Below are 26,429 nucleotides of genomic sequence, written 5' to 3'. Positions count from 1 at the left end.
ACAAGGTTGTGAATTTATTAGAAGTAGACTTGTAACTCCATACAGAATATTTTGGAAATACTTGGTCAATAAAAAGTGGTACGTGCTCTGGTCAATTATTGATGAAAAGTATCAGGAGTGTCATTATCTTGACAAGCATTTATTTTGGTATAGACAAGCAGTCCTTCAAGTATTAAAGTATCCACATGCTTGGCCATAGTGGTCAACACATTGGTCATTATTGCACTGGTTTGATACTCCTGTGGTATCCCAATTTGTGGAATAAAGTATAAGCTGACCCATGCCAGGGTGGCTGAAACTGTTTCCTAGGAAACCTGCTTTAAAACCTAGGGAAATAAATTACTTCTATCCACCCCAGAAAATGAGTAATTAAATAAAGGTGCTTTGAATAGGTTGCAGTACAGAATTATTAATTCTAAAGAATTATATTCTTGAGTTAAAGGATTAGATTTGTTTGGAGAAGGCATTAATAGACATAACATAGACACCCCTCTGTGTGGAGGTGTGTAGATTTCTGCTTTAACTCAGAAAAAACCTGTGCTGAAATTACGCTTTGTTTTGACATGAAGAGCATCCTGTAATGAATGCCAAAGTGTGTGGGTGTCGTACTGGAACTGCAGTTATGTTCTGCTGAATATACAGGTCTTGGCTCTGCAGTCCTCCGAAATGAGTGATCTGCATCAGATTTCCTGGGCTTTCCACCACACAGATGCTTGGCAGTGTTCTGGAAAGCTCAGCAGACTGAAAACTCATGCTAAAATTAATTTGTTCATGACTTCCCTACAGGGATTTGATGAGGAAGTGGCTTCTTGTGCACTCTCTGCATATGTGTGTGTATATATATGTGTGTGTGTATATATATATATATATATTCACAAATGTGTTTTTATGCACCCATGTACACACAGGAATATTCATGTGATCATAATTTAGCATATGTAATGGGATAACTTTGACTGCAGATTAGATGATACAACAAAAGACCTTTTGAAGTTTCCAAGGTTTGTTTATATGCTGGTGAAAAAATTTACGTATAACTTGAAGAACACACTTTGTCCTGAATGTGGGATTTTAAGGTTATCGGTATGGAGGGTCAGGTCCCAAAGTTGAACTTGGGGAGAACTGCAAAGAAGAAGTTAAGTCTATCTTAAAAAACCCAATTCCATCATTTGAAAGATGAAGATCATAATCTCCATGTTGAAAATCTGAATGTTGAAAAAGAGATACTTGGCTTTCATTTCTTTCTTGTAGGTATCTTGGTTTTATTATTAACAAACATGTATAGTTGAATTCAGCAATGCATTTGAAAACACACTGAGCTCACTGACATTGGAATGAAGCACTCCAATGAAATTTTTTTGTCTGTTAACCCAGTGTTACTTCCATTCTTAAATATATGAGACACTAGTAAGCAGAAATTTTTGCCCTAGGACTGTGCCTAGACTTTATAGTTCACATAAATTTTCTGCCAATAGTGATGGAAAATATAAAACTAATGAGAAACATCACAGCAACTGTAAGTGCACAATTCTGAGCCTAATCACTGACCATGCAGAACCAGTCTCTTAAATCTGCCCCTGACCTGGAGATGTTGCCAGCTGTTCTATAAAAAAAGTATTGACCAGAAAACTTTGTCAGTAAATATGTAAACTGGCAAGGCTTATGCACAGTATAAAGCCATTTTTAGTATTTACTCTGCTTTTACTTCTCTGTGATTGCTGCTTGAAGCATGGACGATGGATGTGGAAAGATGTGTTTGTTCACAGGTCTTAGCTAAGTTTTAGGACCTTGAGGCAATGAATGGAAGCTGATACTGCTGCTGAGTGTTCTGTAGCTATTTGGAGATAGAGAGCAGAGAAGAGCAATAATTCCAATAATTTTGTTATATTTCACTGTGTCAGTCATGCTCAGAGAATGATCAGGAGGATATCTGACTTTATTTCTACCTCAGTAGGAAATCTTGTTCAAAGTTATGGGCAGATCATTAAAAAGAGAACAAATTGCTAGGAAAAAAAAAACTTGAAAAGGAGAACAGGTGAATCCTTTTTTTTCTGAAATTCTAAGACCATAAAACAGCACTGTAAAAAATATTTTGTGTTTAACATGCAATGACAGTAATTCTCCTCTACCTCATGCCCCAATTTTTCCCTAGGCAATTTCTAAGCATTTGAAGAGTGAGACTGTGAAATAGAAATTATGATTTACAACATTAATAATTACTTTGCTCATTCCCTACATTTTCAGTGGGTTTTCAGTCCATATACTTGGTAATAGAAAGAGTTTACAGAACTTTTTAAAACTTAAAACCAAACATTATTGATTATTCTGCCTCATCCTAATGCAAAAAAAGATGCCTCATTGTGTGTATGTGTTTAGGGAGGGGGTCATACATTGTAATTAATGTGATGACTGTGCAAGAACTTAATTGTAAATGAAGAGCCTAAATCAGGCTTTCATGTTAGTATTCTGTATTCTTGTGGAGATTTTTGATAGCTATGGGAATATATTACTGATCAAAATAGTAACAGCTATCTTACTCTGCAAGTATTTTCACCAGAAAGATATTCATGTGATTTTCTGACCCTCCTTACCCTTTTCAAGTTTTTCTTAAACTTAGAGAAAATAAGCTTTAAAAAAAGTCCTGTTCTGCAAACTTTTGACTGCAATAGAATTACTTGCAAATAGAGACTTTGACTTTACTGTTGATAGCAATCTGGTGAGTCTGGCAGGGTATTTATCTTTATGATTATGGAACAACTCCTCAAAATGTTGGTGGAACACTAACATTTGCAGTTGTGTTCAATAACCTTGTTAATGACCAGTCCTGGCTCACACCTGTAGAGCCATGGAGAAGGGCAGCAGGCAGGATAAGCATCTGTGCTCTGTAGGAAGCATGTCACATCTCCTCGTGTAGCTTAGTCCATCTACATTGTTACAAACCCAATTTTAGGCATGTGTAGCACTTTGTGAAGTCAGGCTTAGCTTCTTTAGGATTGGTTTGCATCTACCGTATTAAGAAGGCTATTTCATACTTCCTGTGAATTGTCAGAGTTAAGGATATCATAGTGAGAGGTGCCCTGAAGCAGAGTGAGAGGAAACCTGTCTTTAGTTATTAATGTTTGTAAGTAATTTTACCTGTTACATTTCACTACTGAGCTTGATTTGGGAAACACTTTCCACTGGAAAGGTAGTTGAGAGAAAAAAATAATTATTGAGAGTATTTCATACTAATCTCTCTCTGATCTGGGGTATATTCTCTAAGTATCAATCTTGAGATCTACTTAATTTAATGTATTAGGAGTTTTGTACAGCAAAATAAAGGCATACCAGATAAATTTGATGACAAGACATTTCTGAGCAACTGTGCTGCTGCAGAAGTGAGAAGGAACTGTGAGGTGGAAGAGCTGTGGGAGCAGAAATGAAGTTTCACAGTGCTGTTCATATACTTTGTATGGTACCAGTAGTGATTGTGTCCCTAGGTAGGGTGGTGGCAGTGACAGATATCACAGAGCAGATAGGAACTGCTGGACTGGTACTGTGCTAGTTTTGATGGGTTGTTTTACACTGTACTTTCACAGCTATGATCATACTCAGCAAAATTCTGGGATTTGCTCAATTAAGGACTGATAAAATTATCTGCTGTGAATTTGTTTGCCTGTTGTGAACAAAAGAGGAGGAGACAAATGTTATTGACTCATTATAGCAAGACCAAGTCATCCATTTCATGAAAGGAAAAAAAATGAAATATTAGGATGTTCCAGATGAGGCATTCTCAGTAGAGAACAGGGAGTTACCCCTGTGCACGACCATGGTGACACTACATTGCTGGCATTCATTGTCTGGTTTTGGTCACTTGTTGCATAAAGATGTTATATAAAAGAAGATCAGAAGCACTAGTTTCATTTATGTAACAAATGTAAACAAAGACTGAGAGAAGAAATGGACGTAAAAATATCTGTAAACATGACACCAGTGAGGGATGTTAAGTAATTAATTAAGCTAACTGAAAATAACGGCATAGAGCTGTCTATAAAGAAATTTAGCCTGGAAAACTGAACTCTGTGGTTCGTGAGATTTTTACAAGATGGAGGTTTAAGATGATATCAAAGGATTTCTCTAAGAGTTGTTTGTGGTGACAGGCCTGAGGGCTGGTTCCTGTTCTGTTTTCATTTAATGTTTTACCATTGAAAGAACACAAACTGACGCTCAATGAATAAGTGGAGCAAGCACTGGACAGCACAGTTTGACATCTTCCAGTGTCTGGCAAACAAGGGATGAATTTGTTTCCTAAAGAGCCTTTAAAACCATCTGAGAATTCCTTCTTCCTGTTTTCTTTTTCCTTATCTTAAGTAAAAAATGTGACATTGTCAAACACAAAACTTTCCATGACTCATTGATATGAAAATCTTAAAAAACATTTAATTTTGAGAGTAGCTTCACAAAATCTGACATACATGACTACGTGATTATAACCTCAGAGGAGACTGACTTAAAAGTATGAAATCATAAAGTCAGACTAATCACCTCAGAAACTTTTTGGTCACTTTGTATTTTGCTTAGGGGGAAACACAATGTATGAGCATAAGCTGCCACTTTGGTATTTTTGTTACACCCTCAGTTGCCTGAGGAATTAATTAGGGACATTTCTATGTAAGGACTGCAGTCTTTAAAAATCATCTCTGTTTCTATTGACTGTTGGCTGATAACAGAGCAGTGGAGTTCCCAGAAGTGGTGCTAGCTGGGGCGAGTTGTTCTTCAACCTCATATTACTAAGCTCTTTTTCTTTTTGAATGTGCTGAACAATGATTGCTAAATCTGTCAATGTGGCTGCACTCAAGTACACCTGTGGCTTTCAATCATGATAGAGCTTTGGCCACCAAGGTGATCACAGTGCATCAGCATTTTGGATAAATGATAATTTAACTGTAGCTGTATGAAATTTCAGCTAGTCAAGCCATACAGCCACTCACACATTACAATATAAGCCATAGTGCTATGACTGTTAGATCAGTGAGATCACCTCTTCTTAAAATAGCATTTATTTCTCCAGCTTAATCTTCTATGTTAGCTCTCTTCTAGTATTTATTTAGTCTGTTTTGTACTTTGTTTTCATTGCCACTCTCTGCAAAGTCAAAGAGAAGACACATTTACCGAAGATGTGTATCGATGGACCAAAAAATTATATAGGCCCCTATTTTTTGCAGGAGATGCACAGTATTCCTAGCAAATTGAGCTTCTGCACCTCATTATCCCACAAAAGGATGGGTAGGTTGTTTCACATATCACTCCCAGAAATGTAAGATCAGCTAAAAGGAAGAGGTATGTCTGACCACCATGGCAGTCATTCCTGCCTGGGTGCACAAGCACAAATGAATCTTCAAGGTGGAAACACTCGTGTCCCATGAATAAATAAATGATGAGGAAGGCACCATGGCAATGTAAGTTCTCTTCAGCAGACTGCTGTTGCATGGCAGGTTTGGGTGATCTGTAGTCCTAGACTGTATGTAGGGTGAAGATGCCTTCACTGTACATGCAGGGTGTTCTAGGATTTGCTTCTCTTTGCACACCTAAACATGTCTAGTGAATATTTTGACATATGTGCAGCCTTGGTAAACCATTACCTGAAAAAAGACCATAAAATTGTGTTTCTTACTGTCTGACTTTTAAAAACTAGTCACAGATGATGTTTCAGCGTATATAAGGGCATCAGCTGTCAAGATTGGGCTTTCCCTTGAAATCTGTAGTACAAATTTGTGTAGAGTAGTTGACTGCAGAGGGGGATTTAATTGAATTTAGGATAATCAAGTTATATTTACTTCCTGCTGTATTAAACTTCTATTTCGTATGTCATTTTGAAAATGGCATATAAATATAAGGTAGTGGAGACTACAGTGCTGGTTCCCATGCTGGGATAAGCCAGAAGATGGGTTGCTTAAATAACTGGTTTTAAATAACTGACTGAAGATTTTAAACTTACCATGTCTTTATGCAGTCCCATGAGGAAGCAATTACTTTCCAACCTTGAAGGAGTTTGAACAAATATGTAGGATAAAAGTGAAGTTTCAAGATGGTGTAGGAAGTCACATGCAAGACAAACCATTGGACCCAGAGTATCAAAACATTTTGTTTCACATGGCTGGATGCAAACTTTCACAAAAGGTTTTATGAATGGAGCAATATCTAACCCTAGTCTGTCTGTCTAGGCTTAGTGGTTGCTTGTTAACTAGAAGGATCTCTGATTTTAGAGTTAATTATTGGCTATCATCTGATCTGTGAGTTCATAGTGTAATATTTCATCACCAATTTATTTTGAATAAGCTTTATATTATGAGTAGAGTCTTGTTTTGTCAAATCTGTCAGCCCATAATTAATTCAGTATTTCAAGAGTTTTGATGCTGTACTGCAATGTTTTAGGCTTTGACTTCTTGGTTTTTTTTTTCCTTTTCTCTTTTTTCCTGCCTCTTCTCCACAATAAATTACTCCACAGAGAAGCAATTAATCTTCTTTTTTTCTGGTCTGACCTGTTTGGCTACCTTTTACTGCCAGCAAAAGTATCATTATTTCTAACTAGGGCTTCTCTTTGTAAAGTGTGGTATAAAATACATATTAATGTGTTTTCATGTAATTTATTCATATGTGATAAGGAAATAAAAAAGGAAAACCTGCATTTTTAGTGGCACTGAAAGCCAGTGAAAGTCAGGAGTATTTTTATGGCTACACTGCTATGTAAAAACAGGAGCATAAAGACATAGGACAGTTCCTTCTGAATCAGACAGCTGCACATCTATCCTACTGTTCTGTCTCAGAGGCAGTAGAAGGTGCTGTTTACCCCATGAACCTGGCAATTTTCCATCTTCTATTTTCCCAGTACTGTCCCAGCACCCAGGATTGTATTAAAGAGGAGTGCATCTCTGATACATCCTTTCAGTATCTACTTGGACATTAAGGAGAAATTTTGGACATCAGGAAGGATTTCTTCATTGAGAGGGTTGTCAGCCGTTGGAAAAGGCTGCCCAGGGATGTGGTGGAGTCACTATATCTGAGAGTGTTCAAGAAATGAATGGACGTGGCACTTAGTGCTGTGGTCTGGTTGACAGTGGAGACCAGTCAGAGGCTGGACTCGTTGATCTTGGAGGTTTTTTCCAACCTTTTCCAACTCTATGATTTATGAATTTATTGCTTGTAATTTTTCTAAAACCTTTCTGAAATCTCTGAGATCATAAGCATCTGGCAGGAGAACCTCTCAGATGCCCTTTAATGACTTTTAAATTATGCTTTCTTAAAGTGCTCTCTCTTCTACCAGCCTTGTGCTCCTCTCCTATTAGTTCTTGCATTTCAGGATTTGGTGACCAACAGTTCTTCAGTCACTTTATCCACTACCTTTATGTTTCTCTAAACGCTGACATCTTGTCCCTTGGCCTCCTCATCTCCAAACTAAAAAGTGCAGGCCATTTTAATCACTTCATAAGTCCTTTGATCATTTTTAGCTTCCCTTCCTTGGACTTTCTCTAAATCTATGAAAAGGAGGGGAAAGAAAAAAAGAACAAACCAGAGAAATATGTGTGAAGTGTTCATATAGGAGTTCTCACAGAGGCTGTGAAAAGCAAGCATATGGGACTTTTTTCTCATTTTATATTCAAAGTTGAGAAAAAGAAATACCTTGAAACAATGTGTCTTTTAATCAATCTTCATTGCTAAAATAAATTGAGATGACACCTCAAGCTGTGTTAGGAGAAGCAGAAAATGCAAAGTATAAGTGTGGAGGAATGAAAATTACTGAAAAAGATGCCTGGTGACATATCACAAAGTAACAGTCATAAGTAAAAGGAGAACAGTAAAGGAAATACAAAAGTTAAGGAGAGCATTTTCTGCTGCTCTGTATTCTTCCCATTGTGGCCTGACAATAGCATCTTCTGATGAGATAAGCGTTCTTTTTTCAGCAAACTGTTGTATCAGAATTGTACCTCTTGATAAAAACAATACTAAATGATTTTACTTGCAGTACATAATTATTCCTTCTTATGGTTTAAGTAAAACTGAAAGAATGATTGGAACTTTTTAGATAGCAAAAGCAGGGTGTGGAGACGACATCTGAGAGCAAGGATTTGCAGAAAAGAACAATAAAGAACATTTTGGCCTAGCAAATCTTATAGTAATATTATGAGACACTTGTACAAACTTTTTATGTGTGACACCATTGAGACTATAATTCCATATTATGAAAATAGGAATTGCAGGAGAAGAGATGATGTTCAGCTGGACATTAGTCGGTCTCATGCCAGGAGCTTTAAGAAGAAGGGATAATGGCTGCAAAGTCCTCGCATGTAGCAAATGTTCAGAAGTTCAAAAGACTGATACCAGGCAGATTTGAATGGGACAGTCCCTGAGATATTTGAGCTGAGTGTCAAGGGGGAAAAAAAAAAAAAAAGGGGTTTTGTAGTTTCATCCAGTCCTGAATTTCTAAATATTTGGTCTTTGACCTTACAGATGCTAAGCACGACTGTGTTGTCCAGCCTACAGTGTGCAGTGTGAAATTCTTTGAATCCTTCATCCCTTAATGATGCTTTCAGGATTGCCCAATCATATATATGAAGTGATGAGACTATCTGTTGAAGTACTAACAACTTTGTCAAGTTGTTCAAATCTTTTGCTGGCAAACATTGTTTCTTTTAAAGGTCTTGCATGAACTGTTCACTACCTTCTTAATATTAAATACTATTTCAAACAACCCTAATCAGACACCTTTGTGTGCTGTAACATTGCCTGATATGAAACAGTCAGCATTTTATGTTTCTCCTTCATTATAAGTGCATAGATTTTCCATATGTCTTGATACCTATATACTAAATAGCAAGAGAAGCAGATTATTTCTTTGCCTGAAAGGGGCAAAGCACTAGCTCTGTTATGAGAGGCAGGCTGAGTTATGGCTTTATTTGGATTCCAGTCTGTTAGTTCCTCTCCATGAATAACCAATTATGATTCATCTTTCCAAATACCAGTTATTTCATAAATCCTGTTGGAGAGCACAGCAGTGTAGCTAAAGTGCTGTCATGGAGCTCTACCCATAAAGTCACTGATGCAGTTATAATATATCTGCACATAATTTAATTCCCTTGTTGCATGTCTTGAAGGTATGCATCTCTGTACTCTCACATTTAAAATCCTTTAATTAGGGATGTTTTTCCTTGTCTCTTGTATATATTTAGAATTCTAAACAGGTGCTGTTTTTAAGGTATTCAAGGGATTTAATTGGGCTCTCTGTTTCATATAGTAAAAGCCAGATTTGGTCTTCAGAGACCTCTAGTTTCTATGTCACAAGATGATTATTTTACTTAGTCATTATGATAACAGGTCCTGAAGTTCTGGCATGTCCTGGTTCTGCAATAATTTAATAATTTCCCTTCCACATTTGCTTTTGCAAGATGTGTCTGTTACAGAAAGTGATTTCTGCAGTGTCCTGAAAGAAATGAAAATGTTAGTGTTCTCCAGAATTTGAAGGAGATCTCGTGTTCTCTCAGGACCCAATATGCCCCACTCTGCTGTTGCTGCAGCCCAGTAGCATATTCCACTGTATTCCACTGTTCAAACATATAGCAACAGGAAGCAAACTGAGCAACTGAAAATGTGCTCAACATTGTGAATTAGAAATTTGTATTAGGGTACCATTTTTTCAAGTCTGAAAGGTTAAATACATTTTAGTATAAAAAATTGTGTCAGAAATAAGAATGTAGAAGGCTGTCTTACTAAATAAGAAAAGTTAGGTTAAGAAAAAGAATGTTGTAGGAAAGAAATCTTCATTGCACTGCAACATTAGGAAAACTGAACTGGAGATAGTCAAATAGTTCATAAGCAATCTCAAGTCTAGTTAGTTTAAGCAATACCTACAGTGAAAGGGATTGAAAGAAAATATCTGGGAAAACTTGTTTGCATTTCTCACAATAAAGTTATTGTTTAAAAATCTGATTTATATATTATAAGCAGGCTGATCAGTGCTTATCTCAAATATGCATGGACCTTAATCACCTGAAAGTTATAGCAAGATTCACTTTTGTTTCAGTAGGATAATAATCTTACCTAACAAGAGCTAATGATTTGCTAGCCCATTGTTCAAAAGTCAGTATCTTAACTCTCTGAAGGCTAAACTTTTTTGCCTTAACTTCCAGATAGCAGACACAGTGTGTGCTGCTACATGTGGAGTAAGAAGTTAAAACCCAAATGTTTCCTTTATTTAATGACAAACATTAATGTTATGAAAAGAACAGCCAGTAAACAGAGAAGACAACTTGTCAAACTTAATCAAATTTTGTATTGAAGCTGATCTCTCATTACTGCTATTTCAAGTGATTTGGTGTTTCTGAAAGAATTTACTGTGATATGTTGCAACACAATTGCAGATGATTTTATAAGTATTCACTTAGTGGGATTTACAGGAACAGTACCTTTCTCTTAGCTTTGAGCTGCTCATGATATTTGTTGGACGTGTCGCCTGGTATTTCTCCTCCCCAGAGGGTAATTCCCACCATGGAATAAGTGATGCCCATGACGAGCAGTGGGAAGCAGTAGACCAGCACAATCACAATAACATGATACCTGCAATGAAAAGATATTAAGGTGGTAAGTGCCTTCAGAGGAGCTATACCAATTGAATGGGCTGCTAGAAGTCAAGACTTCTATTTTAGCACAAAGCATGTTTTATATTAACTGGCTAGTTCTTGGTGTTTTCACTGTCTTTTTGAAAGTCTGGAATTGCACTGCAAATTTATGTACATTTTAATGCATGTGCTCTAATGCTGAGCTGGCACTAGTATATTATGAGTGACTCTATAGTTATTGTGATTAGTGACTACAGAATAAGGTGGGTTTGTCCATAACTAGCTGAGTTGATTTAATTGCACAACCAAGTATCATGAGGGAAAGCTAGGCATTTGGTGCTCTAGTCTGGACCATAAAACAAAGAGGAAATCAAGTATTTTAGTGATATATTGATGCAAAAACCCTGATAAGAGCCCTATCACCCACTGTTCTTCATGTGGCAGATCTGTTGCATACAGACAACACAAATCTGCAGCCTGTGTGCAATATAGTCACCACTGCTGATGTCAGCACTGGGAAAACAAAGAACATTTCTTTTGCCTCGTGCTAGTTCCTGGTTAAATGTCAACTTCAGATGAAATCCTACTGAATGATAAGTGAAGGATCCCCAACTGTCACTGAGAGTGACCCTCCTGCCCTAAAGAGAAATGTCTGTGAATGGCTCCTAAAGTGATAAAAATTATATGTGACTAGGACGTCTTTCACCTGCCTCATAAAGAGCAAAAGGTCAAATTTGATTCCAGATAGTTACACAGACTTTCAGCCTTGAATGCAATGTTTTTCTTAAATGTCAGTGATGACATGAAAGGACAGATGCCTAAGTAGCCACTTATTCCTAATTCTACCAGAGGGACAAATAGGATATATTTAATTTAATTGACTGATATTCTCACTTTCAGAAAGTGGAACCAGTTACAGGTTATCCAGTTTTCTCTTTTGGACTAATATCTGACATAAGTAACAGAATGAAGTGGCAAAATCCAGCCCTCCCATGAAGAAATCTAGAGAAAAAAAAAACTGTTTAGGGCCTTCTCATTCTCTACAATTACCTGAAAGGAGATTGTAGTGAGGTGGATGTTTGTCTCTTCTCCCTAGTTACAAGAGAAGAAATAGCTTCAGGCTGTGCCAGGGAAGGTTTAGACTGAATATTAGGAAAATTTTATTCATGAGAAGGGTTGTCAATCATTGGTACAGGCTGCCCAGAGAATCAATTGATTCCCCATCCCTGGGTTTACTGAAAACCTGTGAATGTGGCACTGAGGGACATGAACTAGTGGTGGACTTGGTAGTGTAGGGTCAGTGGCTGGACTTGATGACCTTAGAAGTCTTTTCCAACCTAAATGATTCTAAGGAGAGACTAGAAAGCCTTTTTTTTCCTGGTTAGGATAAAGAGGAAGCTTGCTTTGAATTGCATGTTATGTTTCCAGTTCTGACCATCTCTGTCTGTATAGAAGTAGTGATCTTACGTGCAGCAATAACGGTAAAAGTGCAGCACAGGAGGGAGAACACTCAGATGTGGAAGAGAATAAATTTGTTCTGTTTATCACACATAATGCTTTATCATCCGTAGAAAACTGGCTCTGCATTTCTCAGTGATCAAAGCTGTTAGTTATTCTGTGTGTAGAGTATCTGCACAATGCCAGAGATTTTGCCAAGTCCATTGCAAGTCTCAACACCACCATGCACAAGTTTAAAAGAACAAAAGCTTACGTAAAATGCTGTTTTGGACCACCTGGCCATGCTACATAGCAAAGAGTTCTCCCAGGCATCACCTTGGTTATGGAGTATAGGCACTGGGGAAAGGCCAACAGGAATGCCAAAATCCATATGCTCCCAATGACCACCTTGGTAGCAGTTGCAGAGAGCCTAGGTTTCAAGGGATCAATAATGGCCATATATCTGTAAAAGAAAGCAAAAACCCCTGTGTAAGAACTCTTCAGAGATTCACATGTATCTACAATCAGCCAAAGCTTAGGGTAAAAGTGGAGATAGTTGTCTTCCTGCAATTCTGATGTCACTGTGCTCTTTGTGTGGTTCTGCTTCAGTGAGGGCAGCACTGAAAGGAGAAGCAGGTTCGTTGGATATTATTTTGCAGCCATGGGACACCCAGTTAATCATATGTACTATCAGTAGAGAAACTATTTTGCAAAAAGTTAGATAATTCTGTTACTGTACAGCCTGATGGAAAAGCACAATGCAGCTGAATCCTCTGTAACTCTGCTAGGTCATACAACATTTATTTCTTATACAAAATTTTACAGCCAAGCTGTCAGGATTATTTGTCATCTGTCCCAAAGCTACAGGAACCTGATAAGTCCACATGCCTTTATTTCAGTACAGGGAGATTGACTTCAGATTGTCTGCCAAAGAACACCAGAGCAACTGATTCATACAGAGAACTGAGAGAAGAGCCAGTTTGAAACTGGTAAAAGCAATAAGGGAAATAGATGCATAAAGTAAGAAAACATCTCATTTTCCCTCTCAGTTCCCATGCTCCCAGGAAGGATAGCATTCTTTGTCCTGGCCCATAATTGTATTGGCAATTCAGGTATGCTGGTAACCTTAGGAGAACATGCAAAAAAAAGAATCAAAATGTTTAAGTAATTACAATTAAAAGTGTAGGAAAAAAATCAATGAGAAAAAGCATCTAAACTGACAGCAATAGAAAAACAAGTCTTGTTTTCTGTTTTTTGATCTGTTACAGATGCAAGGCATAAGGGAGACACAAAATTTGTATCAATCATTTTTTGATGAATATCTTGTGTTTGCTGCAATTGAAAGACTCATACTCATTTCAAATAAATGGCGTAATATATTTTAATTGTTACGGTACACATCTAGGTTCTTGGCAGACTTGTCCAAGGTTTTTACGTATAGACATTAGCCATGAGTCAATAACAATAATATTTATAAGATAATGCTCCTGATAAGAATTTGTGCAAAAATATTTTACATCCATATTTATGTGCTGTAGTACACAAATTTCACTCAAGATAGTCTTATTTTTTTGGAAATTTTATCTTTGACAGATGAGTAATTACAGAACAGATATTTGTTTTAGCAAAGCTAACTCCATTTATAGTTAATGATAAAATGTGTGATAAATCCAACATTGGTCATAATAGTGCTATGCCTTTTCTAGTAGATATAACTGCCCTAGTATCTTAAAACATCTAAGTGCTGTCAGAAACAGGGAGTGATCTAAAACAGCTTCAGTTCTGAATCTTCAATTTCCATATCTGGAATTTCAAGCTTGGTAATGTTTTGGTTTTACTGCACTTTGATACTTTTTCTCTGTAGGGTAATAGTTAGTTCCCCTCTCTTTCATGTGCCTTAGCTTTTTATTTCAGCTAAACTGGTGCATTTGGTATTACATAGTATGAAATAGTTTTGCGTGCTGGGTGTCTTCTGTTTCTTGAGAACGGCAGTTGGATTGTTTCCCTCTTCTACCTAGTTCCTTTCTCCTCTGAAGAGTAAGTACCACTTGGTAAAGAAGTCAGGTTTGTAGTCATGAGCCCTGTCTTTCAAATTGAGCTGGCTTTTGTGTGGACTGCCAAGCACTGTCCAAATATTTGAAAATCTTTACTTATAGTAAGTGATAAGCTGTAAGCAAATAATAATTTTCACATGCTTGTGAGACTCCTGAGGCATCTCCTTCTAGCCTGGAATCATTCCTTCAAATTGCTAGTTTTCTTCAGATTGCACATTGCTATTATTTTATGTGCTATTGTCAGATTTCTATTACATTCACGTTATTCTTATTCCCAGTTATATTAATCTTACTCCCAATAGATACCAACAGTAGTTCTTGTTGCCTAAGATAAAATTTGGTTGTTTTATCTCCCTGTCTGCCCTTTAAAGACATGGATTGTTTGGGTGAAGTGACTCATACAGCTGTACTGATGGAAATTTTAACAACTGGCTGGCTGAGTAAAATAAGTCAAAGGCCAAGGATCAGATGAAAAGCATGCTATTTATCTTTAGAGTTCAAATTTGAATGATAAGCCAACTGCCTAGCTATTGCACAAGATTGATTACAAATATGTAGCAGGCAGTCATTCTAAGAAGCAAAATGGAAAGGAAGTAGGGGAACTTTGACTATTCCCTCAATAATAGCTTTGTGCTGGATAGATTTAGTGGAGAGTATTGACAGCTCTGTTACAGAGCCTTTGATAACAAATCTAAGTTATTCTACTTTGAAAGTACACTAACAATTACAGTGTGTTCTGTAAGTGTAAGTTCTCTAAGTGGCTTTTCTTAGAAAATTGCTTCATTAACATAGTGAGATATTGCTTTATAACTGCAATTATTACATTCACTCAGATTTGTCATGCATGTTTGGTAGCATTTTCCTAGGGAACCATCATTGCCACAAGTAAAGTAGAAAATGTGGATTGAGCCTTCATTGAAGGTCAAGAACTACCTCCAAGTTTGAACAGAATCTGGATGTTATCTCTGTAGCCAAAAGAAGCCTTGAAAAGAAGTGAGTTCTTCCTGCACATTTGCAAAGGAGGCACACAAGCTCCTGCTTATGATTTTGTTTGCTGTAAATGTTATCTTGCCATTACAGGTATCTAAGGGTAGTTTGTCTATTTCTTTAGGCTCAATCTGAAGTAGCGGTCACTAAATTTTTGGTTTGCTCTCACTTTTGATCTCTCTCCATTCAGCAAGGGTGCTTCCAGCAGGAATGAAAGCTGCTGCCAGCACAGGCTAGAGGTTCCATGCTTAGGTGTTGCTCAGAAAATCAGTGAGGTAAGGAGGCTAAGGATAGGATAATGGGTATGTATAATGAGCATATTGCCCCTAAATATTACGATTGCTCTGTATGATATCCTTACATATATTAAGGATGGAAAAATGCCAGTTACAAGGGGGAAGAGGAGACATGCTATCTGAATTGTGCAGTGAATGGTGCTGAACATGGTGTAGAAATATAAGAAATGTTTGAATAGGCCAGGAGTGAAAGGGAGAATGATGAGATATATAGGATCTAGCAAAAGAACTGAGACTAGGGAGCTATTTGTTGAATGAAAAAAATAGGAGTGAAAAGAGAAAAATGAGAAACTAGTAGGAGAAGCAAAGAAAGGAGAATTGTAGAATAACAGCATATAGAAATTGTGTTGAGAGAGGAGAGAATAAGAAAGGAAACTGGGGGTCATGTAAGAGCAAAAGACATGACAGAAATCAGCCCTAGCGTAGCAGAGATTCCAAGGTAAGTAGATGTGGTATAAAACCAGAACATTTTGGCAGGGTGGCTTGGTGACAAGCCCTTCTGCCTCTGCAGCTGTATGGGAGAGATCTCCCAGAGAGTTACAGAGAGTTTTTCTCTCTGTAATCAGCCAACTATAAACAACATGCAAGGTGAACAGCAGGACTTCTTGGGTGCTCCAATATTATCTGTCTTACAGACTGTTCTGCTACTCCACGGTTCTTTCAAGTAGTCTGAGCTTCATCATAGAATCATACAATAAGCTGAGTTGAAAGCAACTCATGAGAGTCATTGAGTCCACCTCCTTACCCTGCACAGGACCATCCCCAAGAATCACACTGTGTGCCTGAGGGCATTATCCAGCTGAGACAGGCTGTGCTGTGCCCACTTCCCTGGCGAGCCTGTTCCAGTGCCCAAGCACCCTCACAGTGAAGAACCTTTTCCTGATACCTGAGCTAAACGTCTCCTGACTCAGCTTCATGCTATTCCTCCAGGTCCTGTCACTGGTCAGGAGGGTGAACAAATCACTGCCTGTCCTTCTGCTTTCCCTTGTGAGGATGCTAAAGACTGCAGTGAGGTCTTCCCTCAGTTTCCTCCTCTCTAGGCTGAGCAATCCCAGTGACCTCAGCCACTCCTCATAAGACTTCCCCTCCAGACCCTTCTCCAGCCTTGTGGTCCTCCTGTAGATGCTCTCTAGATAGATTAATGCCTTTATGTTATAGCACCCAAAATTTATGCAGTTTTTCTGAAGCCAGTGACAAATGCAGAAGCCCTCATAGGTTCACCATATTCTGTTATATTTATACGCAGACCTTGTACCTCTCCACACCTCCTCTCCAGGGACAATAAAAGATGGTAGGCATTTGAGCTGAAGAAGGATTTCTAATGGCTACAAGCAACTGAAGCCTTGTTACACCACTGAAAAGCATTCTGGAGCCACACAGACATTTTTTCAGTGGGGTGCTGTGACAATTTGTTTGCAGTCTTTGGACAGTTACTGTTCAGTCTGTCACCAGGCTTGAGCAGTGTGGTTCCCTGCTGAATAAAGGACTCTGAACTCCCACTGAGGTGGTTTGATTTAAAGATGGGCCTTATAATGATTTCTCACTCCAGTGGGAGCTGCTGATAGTGCCACAGATAGCTTATTCTACACAACAAAGCGGGGATATAAAATATACATTGCTGAAAGGAATGAACTCATTATGCTCATTTATCATAACAAGCAAAAATTATGATTACCCCACCCAACAAAACATTTATACTTGGAAAATAATTATAAGATGGAATATGCATATTTAGAAATGCAGGGATGGAAATATGTACAGGTAGAATTCAAGCCAGCACTTCCAAGAATGTGGATTTCTCAACAACTGCAACATGTTCTTCCGTGTATGACTCCAAAGCATTTTAGATAGCACTTTAGTTTCATATGCACATCATTAGCACAGGATTTTTTTTGGTGGCCATATGACATCTCACTGTCATCACTTCTCTTACACCTTTATCTTGTGTTAATCTTTGTCCCTAATTGATTACTACTGAAGTCAGCAAGAGTCTTTCCACTGAGTTTAATGAGAAATCATTCAGGCTGCATGATACAATGGCTGGTGCATCATGGTGTACTTGCTGCTGCACTCTTTTCGTAGCTGTCAGAACAGATCCAGTTCCCTTCTGAACTTCTCTGTTTGTCTAGAGTCTACAATTTAGACTCTTCTTTTCTTGTGTCTTGGGTTCACCAAATCAAGAAAATCTGTTTTCTCTGAAACAAAAATAGAGAGTCTTCTTTTGAATAACATTGATAAACTCTTTAAGCCAGTAGTTTTAATGGCAGCATAATCATGTATCTCTCTTAGTTTTCCAGTAACATGAGCCGAATAGCTGCTAAATACTATAAAAGCTTGAGAAATTTGTGGATTATGGTCCCAACAATAGAAAAGATAAAAAATAAACCTAATTTGTCTTTTTGTAAAATGGCTTAGACTGGCTAATACAGCCAGGAAGACCTTTTGTCTTTAACACATCATTTAGAAAATTGTGGCAAAAATACACAAGATGTTATTAAAAGAAAATGATGTTCAAAATTGGATCCTGCAAATGCCCATTTGGAGACCCAGCTGGAAGCCTTTAATCATCCTAATTGATTTGTTTCACCTGTTTACAATGTGTTTATAAACTCACATGGGGCAAAATGTAATCATCCCAGATTGTAACAAGAAATTAGAACTTGACAAAGGAAGAGACTGAGAGAAAAATCATAATGCTTGCATGTAAGTGACTTGTCAACAGGACACAGCAGAGCATGCTTCTTTCATGAATACACAGAGGCTGTTATTCCCTCAAGACAGAAGCTGATCTTGGGACTTTCTATTTAGAATCAACTGGTATTTAAAAAACTTAAGGAATTTGCTGTGATTCCCTGCCCTTGTTTAGAACATTGGTGTGGAAAATCCTTCAAAATGTAAGCTATATAGAGTAGACTAAAGGTGATGGAACGAACTGCGATTTTATAGGCATTTTTTGTATGATTAAAACAAAATCTTTAACTTTTGTATTCTTTAATCTCTATCTGCTACCTACTAGAGCAAGGCTCCTTCTTTTCTTGTGTGACTGGTTTGTATTCATTTATTTAGTCTGACTTTCTCTGCAGGAAGAGTGGCTGTGGGCATTTCTGTAGGACTATAACTGACTGTTGAGACAGACTGGTTTTGGTGCCCTGAAGGGCCTGTTGTGCAGTGTTCACCTTAAAGCTAATGCCATAAAGGAGGTGTGTGACAACATGACAGATAAACACATGGTACATTTGAGAGATCAATATCCCAGGAGTATAATTTGGCCTTGATTTACCCAGAGGAATGTGTGTTGCTCTGGGTGAATGCCTATTTGTGCTTTGAGCAGGGGGGAAACACTGAAGTTTTTCTGAAATCAGAACTAACTTCCGATGCCTTCCTTACAAGCACCTCTTAACTAAAACCTAAAACCAGTAATAGTCAAAGTTTTCAGCATGGCTGAAAACACTCTCATAAACAGTGCATTCTACTTGAGGAGGATCTGGTAACTGTCAATGGGCTAGATTTTTATAAGTATGTAATTGATTTAATACAATGTATTCTATATCTATGAATATTGATAGAAAAGGCCTGTCTCATAAAATGACAGACTGACTTCCCCTGACAAAAAGGTTTCTGTTTCTCCTTTTCTTTTAATATCATCTGTGTAGGCTATTGAGGACCAGTATCAGTGCAAGGTCTGTAGAAACAGCTCCAGCTGCATAACCACTGTTAATTACATTTCTTCCACTGTCATCTAGATGGGTTCCTTCTTGTTTCTGCAGTTATCTTGAAATAATTTTATTTTAGGGAAACACAGGTATGTGAATGATACAGCTTTATTTCCTGGTTGGTGAATTAGTCAGAAAAACACGTGTTTAGGCAACAATATTTAAGAAAATCAACAAATAAACAAACTGCTCTTCCCCAAAAATTCATTACCCCAACCCTTGACTAGCTTTTAAAAGTACCACAGGCCACATTGCATAGTAAACCACAGAGCGTATTTTAATAGTTTTCATTAAATTCTAAATAAGAGTATGTATTTAAGGCTAAGACTGTCTAAAATAAACTTCTTGTTTGAACATAAGGTTAAAACTTAGTGGATATTTCCTCTCTGGAACAAGAATTCTGGGGACTTGTTGCTGTTGTAAATGTTGCTTATATTTCTCAAGATATTGGTGTATCAAACTTTTTTTACAGCACCTTTTGAAAGCAGCTTATTAAATAGAATATTTACTCAGTACAAAACAAAAAGGAAAAAATAACTGTTATGCCTGTATTTTTTTTCCAGACTGCCCCAGTATGTTTTTAATAATTTAATTCTGACATGAATTTTCACCAAAACTGGAAAAAAGTCCTGTCTTTTTGCCCAATCACTATGAAATTGTACCATTGCAAGAAAAAGTTTGTTTTTCCTAGGCCTCTGCATGCTGAATCCTGTTGCCATTGCTTCAAAGTGTTCTGCAGAAACTATCTCACCTCTTTACTAAGAGAGAAAGAATTGTCAAGTCCAAAAAAATATTTTTAGACCCCCAGGTGATAGAGAGTCCTTTGTGTTTCAGCTCTTGATATTTGAACCCTTAATGCCCTCCTATTGAACTTTCTCTCCAGTTCTGAGAATTTGTAGTTTTCAGAGGGCAGCCTAGATACTGGAACCCATAAATGAGATGTGCTTCATCTTCAAATACTCTTTCAGGAAGACAGAGAAATGGGGAAGGGGTTTTCTCTTTGAATTCTATAATTTGGCAAAGTAAGAATAGAAATAATAGTGATAATTTCTAAAGCATATCTTGCATTTTTTGCCCTTTGTGATGTGCAGTGACCAAGGCTAATTCCTGAAGTTGTGATTTTGAAGTCATACATCAGTTTGAAAAAACATTGTGTTGCACTTTAGTGTTGTAGTAGAGATGGCAGGTAGTTTTTTCTGTAGTTATGTGGCACCAGGGGCTTTAGAAAAAGCCAGCTAACAGTAAAGTGGCATCTTATGGAAAAAGATAGAAGCACTATCAATTCCTTATGGTGAAAGCATTCTCCGGTATGAGTGGGAGGTCTCTAGCCTGTGAAGCACAAGAAACTTGAAAAAACCTCCATCTCATTTTTTGTTTTTCTTGTTCTCATGCTCATCTCTCTCTCACAAGTCTTCAGTGCAAGTTCTCAGTTCTTTTTAAATGAAAACCATTTATTTTGAGACATCTAAATCTGAGGGATAGGGAATGAGAAAGGGGCAAAAGGCTGCAGTTCTGTTTGAGCAGAGCTCTGTGCCAGGTGTGACAGCTGGGCAGTGCAGGTTTCCTTCTGTCACTGCTTCAGCCTCCTCCATTCACCAGTGAGCCAAGCACAAAACACTTGGTGCCAGGCTCACACTCAAGGTGGCAAATACCAAAAGATCTTCATGTGTATCTCCTGCTGACACTGCTGCCATATCATCACAGCACAGGGTCATGCCCTGTGCACTCCGTGTCTTAAACTGCCAGAAATGTTTGAGATCATTTTTATACATACACATTTCCCTGTACTTTATTATTTCTGAGCACACAAGGCAGGTAACAGGTACTTAATAACAGTCAGATAATAGATGGTTTGGAAGGACTATCAGTTTAAAATGCTTATGGTGCATGAAGGCCTTGAGCAACTTGTCCCAGGAATGAGAAATCAGGCAGAGTGTGATACCAAAATGTACTCTACTGGAAAGATAAGACATTTTTGTGCCAACTGCCTACTTCAGAATTTCAGTAACATTAATTTATAGGGCATGTTGGTACTATTTTGTGACAATAATAGCTGCTCTTACAGAATACATCTGGAGAGATTGAAGAGCCTAAGTGATATTTTCAGGATGTGAGTGTATATATATGATGAGTTTGGGTTTTATTTTATGAGGTGAATCCTTTGTTTGTCTCATGTCCATCTTCTGTTACAAGCTCGTATCATTACTTTTGCTGAAGTCTGAGTATATAGAGGGATTATTAACAGCCATCAGTAACTGAAAAATGTCACAGGAAAAAAAGAAAACTGACACCGTATATGTGTGCTTCTGTAGATATATTAAAAGTGAGAAAATAAGGTGGGAAACTAGAATGACAGGTATTGAATAAGGACATACATATGCTTGCTAGAAACTAGGTAATACTCAGGTTCATAAAAAAGAGAGAAGACTGTGCAAGCGGAGAAATAAAATTGAATATTAAATATAAAGTCAAATAAAATGAAACAAATGTTTTTTTGCCTTCAAAGACCAAAAACTTTCAGGTGTACTAGAAAGAAAATAAATGGCAAGATATGAATAGGATAAGCAACTACTCACCATTGCTATTAGAATACTTTTAAGTCATGAGGAGTTGCTTTTATGAAGAGTTAAATTCATTGACATGTGAAAATCATTATGGAATTGCAGAGAGAAAAGTAACTGAGAAAGTAATACAGTAAGTGTGCTAAAACCAGAGGAAAATACGTAGTACGAAGTGCTCTAATGAAGACATGTTATTTTGTGCTATATTGCTGCATCCCCATACTTCCACTGTAATCATCAAGCATCTGCAGAGAATTTTTAGGCCTACCCACAAAACAGGTTGTATAAGGAAGCAATCTCTGGACTCAAAAGTAAGTGCTGGCATACCTGAGCCACCTTCTTTGCATGCTAAGATCTTGTAGGAAAAGACAGCAGATCTTCAGTGCTAGGTGGCCTAAATTCTGCATAATTCACTGTCATTAGTATGTCCAAGAGCTGTACTGCAGTCATACACTGTATTGCCATGATCACAGATAGAATTTGGGATCATGGATGGACCCTTTAGGATCATGCACTGGTGAGTGACAAGGGGGTATTGGCTCCAGAATTATCTCCTATTCAGTTTATCTTGGACTATTCACCAGTTTATCCCCATAACATAGCTAAAGAAACTGTTGCACTGGAAGGAATGGAACTGTGCAGTGCGAGCTACAGGAGAATGCAGGAATGAATGCCTGCAGCACAGCGTAAAATCCCTGCTGCTTCTGGTGCCTGAAACAACTTGGTTTGAGCTACCTGTGCCATCTCTGCAGTAGACTGCAAACAGCCTGCTGGAAAAGAGGGAGAAAGCAGGGAAAAAAACCCACTAGGAAGGGATGGTCAGAAGTGTGAATAAAGCCACATGAATTTGAGTCTGTGTTCAAGGACCAGGATCCTCAGTCTTGGATACTTTAATCATCAGCCTCAGATGCAGCTCACCCCCACTGCAGGAAGTGCATAGTTCACAAAACTCTGTGTCAGCCCAGTAATCTCACAATTCACACATCTTAGAATGTCCTACAGAACCAGATGTGAAAGGAAACTTGTACTGCCCATGACCTCTGCTCAGTGATGTCCAGGTTCACAGTCACACATTTACACTCTATGAACATTTGGACATTTGGATGATCTAAAGCAACCAGTGGAGCATATCACAACATACTTTTTAGTGAGTTACTACCCATGACCTTTAGTATTTTGAGATGGTAACAATTTCTAAAGGAAAATCATCTGATCCCATCATTTCAGTTCCCTTAGCAGCTTTATCCAGATTGGTAGCTTTTGTTGTTTTAAATTTTTATTTAAAAGAATGTGTAAGGATGAGTTTACTGGGTTAAAATGGCTGAACTTTTATGAAAGGCAAACGGGAAACAAAAGTTTTAAAAGGCATCCATCCCTGGAATAGGGCAGTCTGTACATCCAAGGACATTCCTTGGGATCTGTTTTGACCCTTAGGTTTCCTCTGCTTGGCAGAATTCCTCTGCTTTGCAGAGATAGCCAGGGAATATTTAAAGGCACTGAATGCATCAGGTGTGATTTGGTATAAAAGGAATAGTAGTGAGAATAGGGAAGGAGGGATAGACTGCTCTTCTGTTTTACATGATGCTGCTTGGTACTACAGAGAGTTCCCCTAAACACAGCTATGCCATTGTTCATTGAGAAGATTTTCATTTGCCTTTGGAGGCAGGTGAACTTGGAGGATGTAATATGGGATGCAAATAGTGATTTCTTCAGGGGATTTTGTGACAAGAACTAGATCAGAGTGAATAACAGTAGCTATTTACTCACCTCTGAGCACCAACATTTTGCACTGCTACACCAAGGAAAACATTTCCAATAGATGTATCTGTCCATTGCACTTCAGTCAGTGTGGAGCAGAGCTATTTTCTCTCACTCTGGAAATGCATTTGGATTCCTAAGGAACTGTATTCACTTTTGTTCCCAATTTCCTAACATAAATTAAGGAACTACCAAAGTAGTAAGTACTGCATCTCTGTGGATAATTTTGTCAGGAAAAAATGAAATAAAACATTACTCAGAGCGTTCCTGTAACTGCTCAACTAATGACTTAATGAGCTGCAGCAGTAACTATTCAATATGCAGCTCTAACTGTTAAATACTTCAACTAAAGCCCTTTTGTTTCTGAAAACCTCAAGCTAGATAAGAATCTTAAGCGAAACTCAAAAAGACAATGAAAGAAATCTTTGCCTGGTCAAAGGTAGTAGCACTGGTGTTACACAATCTTCTCAATTTTTAATGGGGATTAACATTTGAGAAGATACATCACTAGCAGGAGGAAAGTGTACTGATTTCTTCACGTCTTCTCCCATCCTCAGAGCAAAAAAGTACAAGAGTTGCCAAGAATCTAATTTGCTCTTTCCTTTCTAGCTTTACAGAACCGAAATGCATTTAGCTGAGAGTGCCCCTGCAAATTTTATATTAGTAGGGCAAATAGAAAAGTATTATTATGAACTTGACCACAAGTACAAAAGGCACAACGTTTCCCAATCTTTGTACCTGGAAATGAGAAATAACATTTCAAAAAGTGGATTGAACCTTATAAAACCTTAACTGCCATCACTTGGAAATATTGCAGTTCTGATAAGTCAATTCAGAAAATATGTATAATGTGATTTGAATATGTAGGAGTTCAGTGAATAATCTCAGTGCATTGCTAAGAGGAGTAAAAGACCTGAAATACAAATCAATCTGTTTAAAAAAAAAAAAAAAACCACAAAAAACCCAGTAAGTTATCTCTCCAGCACAGCAAATGTGAAAACAATAATAAAGAAACATTTCCCAGGGGAGACTCAGAGCACTCTCTGAGAAACAGAGTCCATCAATGCATCTGTGTAGGAAACTGGCAACTACATCTTTCCTCTGCTGCATGGACATTACAACTGTCTTATTCCATTATTGTCAGGACTACAAAGGTAAAGTTTTTCCCAGACTTTTTTTGTTTGAGAGTCACAAAGCTTTATTTTGCTTCAAGAAATCAGAAAAAACCTGAGCACTTTGAAACGATGTTCTTACCAGACCTCTAGATATGCACAGATGGTAATGTAAATAGTCTCATTAGTTAAAATCAGCAGGAACAAAGCATCTCAGAGCTGACTGTGAGAAAAGCTATTAAAAATGGGATCTGAAGTGATTTCTGAAGAGGAGGCAAATGCCTCTGCCATCTGCAGAAATACAGAAAAGAGGGAAATTTGAAATCCTCTCCCTTTACACACAGACACTCTGCAACTCCTTATCAGTATATATTAGATGCCTGGCTGAGAGACAGACTGTTTTCACAGTGGGAAGCAAAACCCTGAGTTGCTGTTACAGAATAAGTATTGAAAGATGGAGCACAGCTGAAGTCAAACAGAGAGAGGAAATTTTGGTATAAAAGAAAGCAGAAGAATAAAAACAATGGAAGACTGAAGAAAAAAGACCAAGGACCAGGAGGAAAAGTGTGTTAGGGAGAGATCCTAAAGAAGCACACAGGAGCACAATGAATGAACTATTGAGATCTTTGCCTCTCATCACTATGATTGTTATCTCTGCATTTTTATTTTGGCAGAGAATCTGATCTCAGTCTCTCACCGCTACACTTTTCTCTTGTCTCACCTGTCCACAGCGATGGCTGTCATGGAGTAGATGCTGGCGAAGACAGCTGTGATTGGGAAGAAGTTGTGGAAGCGGCAGTAAGCCTCTCCAAAGTACCACTCGCTGTGCAGTGCGTAGATGAAGTTGATGAGAGTATTGAAAGCAGCCATGGAGGCATCAGAGAAGGCCAGATTCACCAGGAAGTAATTTGTCACCGTCCTCATGCGCTTGTGAGCCAGAATAATCCAGATGACAATAAGATTCCCAAAAACGGCCACTGCCACCACGCCACCATAAGCCAGAGACCACAGGGCAATGCGCCAGGAAGGTTGCACGAACTGATTGGAGAAGTTGCCTGCTGAGGAGGCTACAGGAGCAGAAGCATTTGCAGCTGGTGCTTCCAGAGCCTGTCCCCAGGGATCACCTGCTTCAACAAGGCTCACGTTCCACCTGCTGCTCGTGCTCATGTTCCACTTGGCTGTGGGGACTGAAGTCATCTTGGGTGTTTCTCTCCTCTCTTCCAGGAATGATGTAGCTCTCCCACCTCCCTATCCCAACCCCCCGAAATCCCCACCAACAGATAAGAAGAGGGAAGGAAGAGGAGGGGAAGTAAGGTAGCACAGCAGGTACTGGAAAGGAGAGCTCTGTCAGAAAAAATCTTTGGCTATGCTGTTCAAACTGTTAGAAATGCTCTAACAGACAAGTCAGGAGAGCTACCTCGGAGTAGAACAGCAGCCTGTTTCTCCTCTGTACAGCGTCTTGCTTTTGATTTTGCTCAAGGAGAAGGGGACTGGGAGCCAAGGCACATTTTATAGGCTTGTGAGTTCCCAGCGTCACGAAGGGAGTGGAGCGATAAGCTCCATCGGCTGGTAAGCTAACAGCTCCTTCCCTCTGCTCTCCCTCCCCTTGTATGTCATTCGTTGCCAGCAGCAGGCACTTTCAGGAGCTGTGGAAAGCATCACAGGGAAAATGAATTCTCATCTCGTTTATGTTGAGAGATTTGTTTTATATTGTCTTTCTTTAAGTTTCATTATTGTGCATCCTTTTTTAAATAGTCTATTTGCCCTGTGTTTGCAGGGCTAATCAGCTGGCTTAGTTGAAATTCCCAGGACTGAGGCTGCCTTTTTTATTAAAGCTCTTTCCAGATGAATTTATTCCAGATCAATTCAGACCTCCTTTTTTGCTGCTCTCTTTTTATTTAGTACACACTTTCCTTGAA

The 26,429-nt window shown here is 38.3% G+C and overlaps 1 protein-coding gene across 1 annotated transcript in view; it reads right to left on the bottom strand.

Annotated features, from left to right (window-relative positions):
- Positions 1 to 26,026, bottom strand: part of TACR3 (tachykinin receptor 3) — a 38,396-nt gene extending 12,370 nt beyond the window's left edge. Inside the window, exons 1-3 of the mRNA XM_054633261.2 lie at positions 25,232 to 26,026; positions 12,304 to 12,492; positions 10,440 to 10,590 (exon numbers count right to left, since the gene is read on the bottom strand). Of these exons, the coding sequence (XP_054489236.2) occupies positions 10,440 to 10,590; positions 12,304 to 12,492; positions 25,232 to 25,707 (816 nt within the window). The 5' untranslated portion in view covers positions 25,708 to 26,026. The remainder of the gene's footprint in view (positions 1 to 10,439; positions 10,591 to 12,303; positions 12,493 to 25,231) is intronic.
- Positions 26,027 to 26,429: the final 403 nt, after the last annotated feature.

The sequence above is a fragment of the Agelaius phoeniceus genome, chromosome 4 (assembly GCF_051311805.1).
Source record: "Agelaius phoeniceus isolate bAgePho1 chromosome 4, bAgePho1.hap1, whole genome shotgun sequence".
In the NCBI taxonomy this organism is placed as follows: Eukaryota; Metazoa; Chordata; class Aves; order Passeriformes; family Icteridae; genus Agelaius; species Agelaius phoeniceus.
The sequence above is the reverse complement of the archived record's forward strand: the minus strand, read 5'-3'. Positions and strand labels throughout refer to the sequence as shown.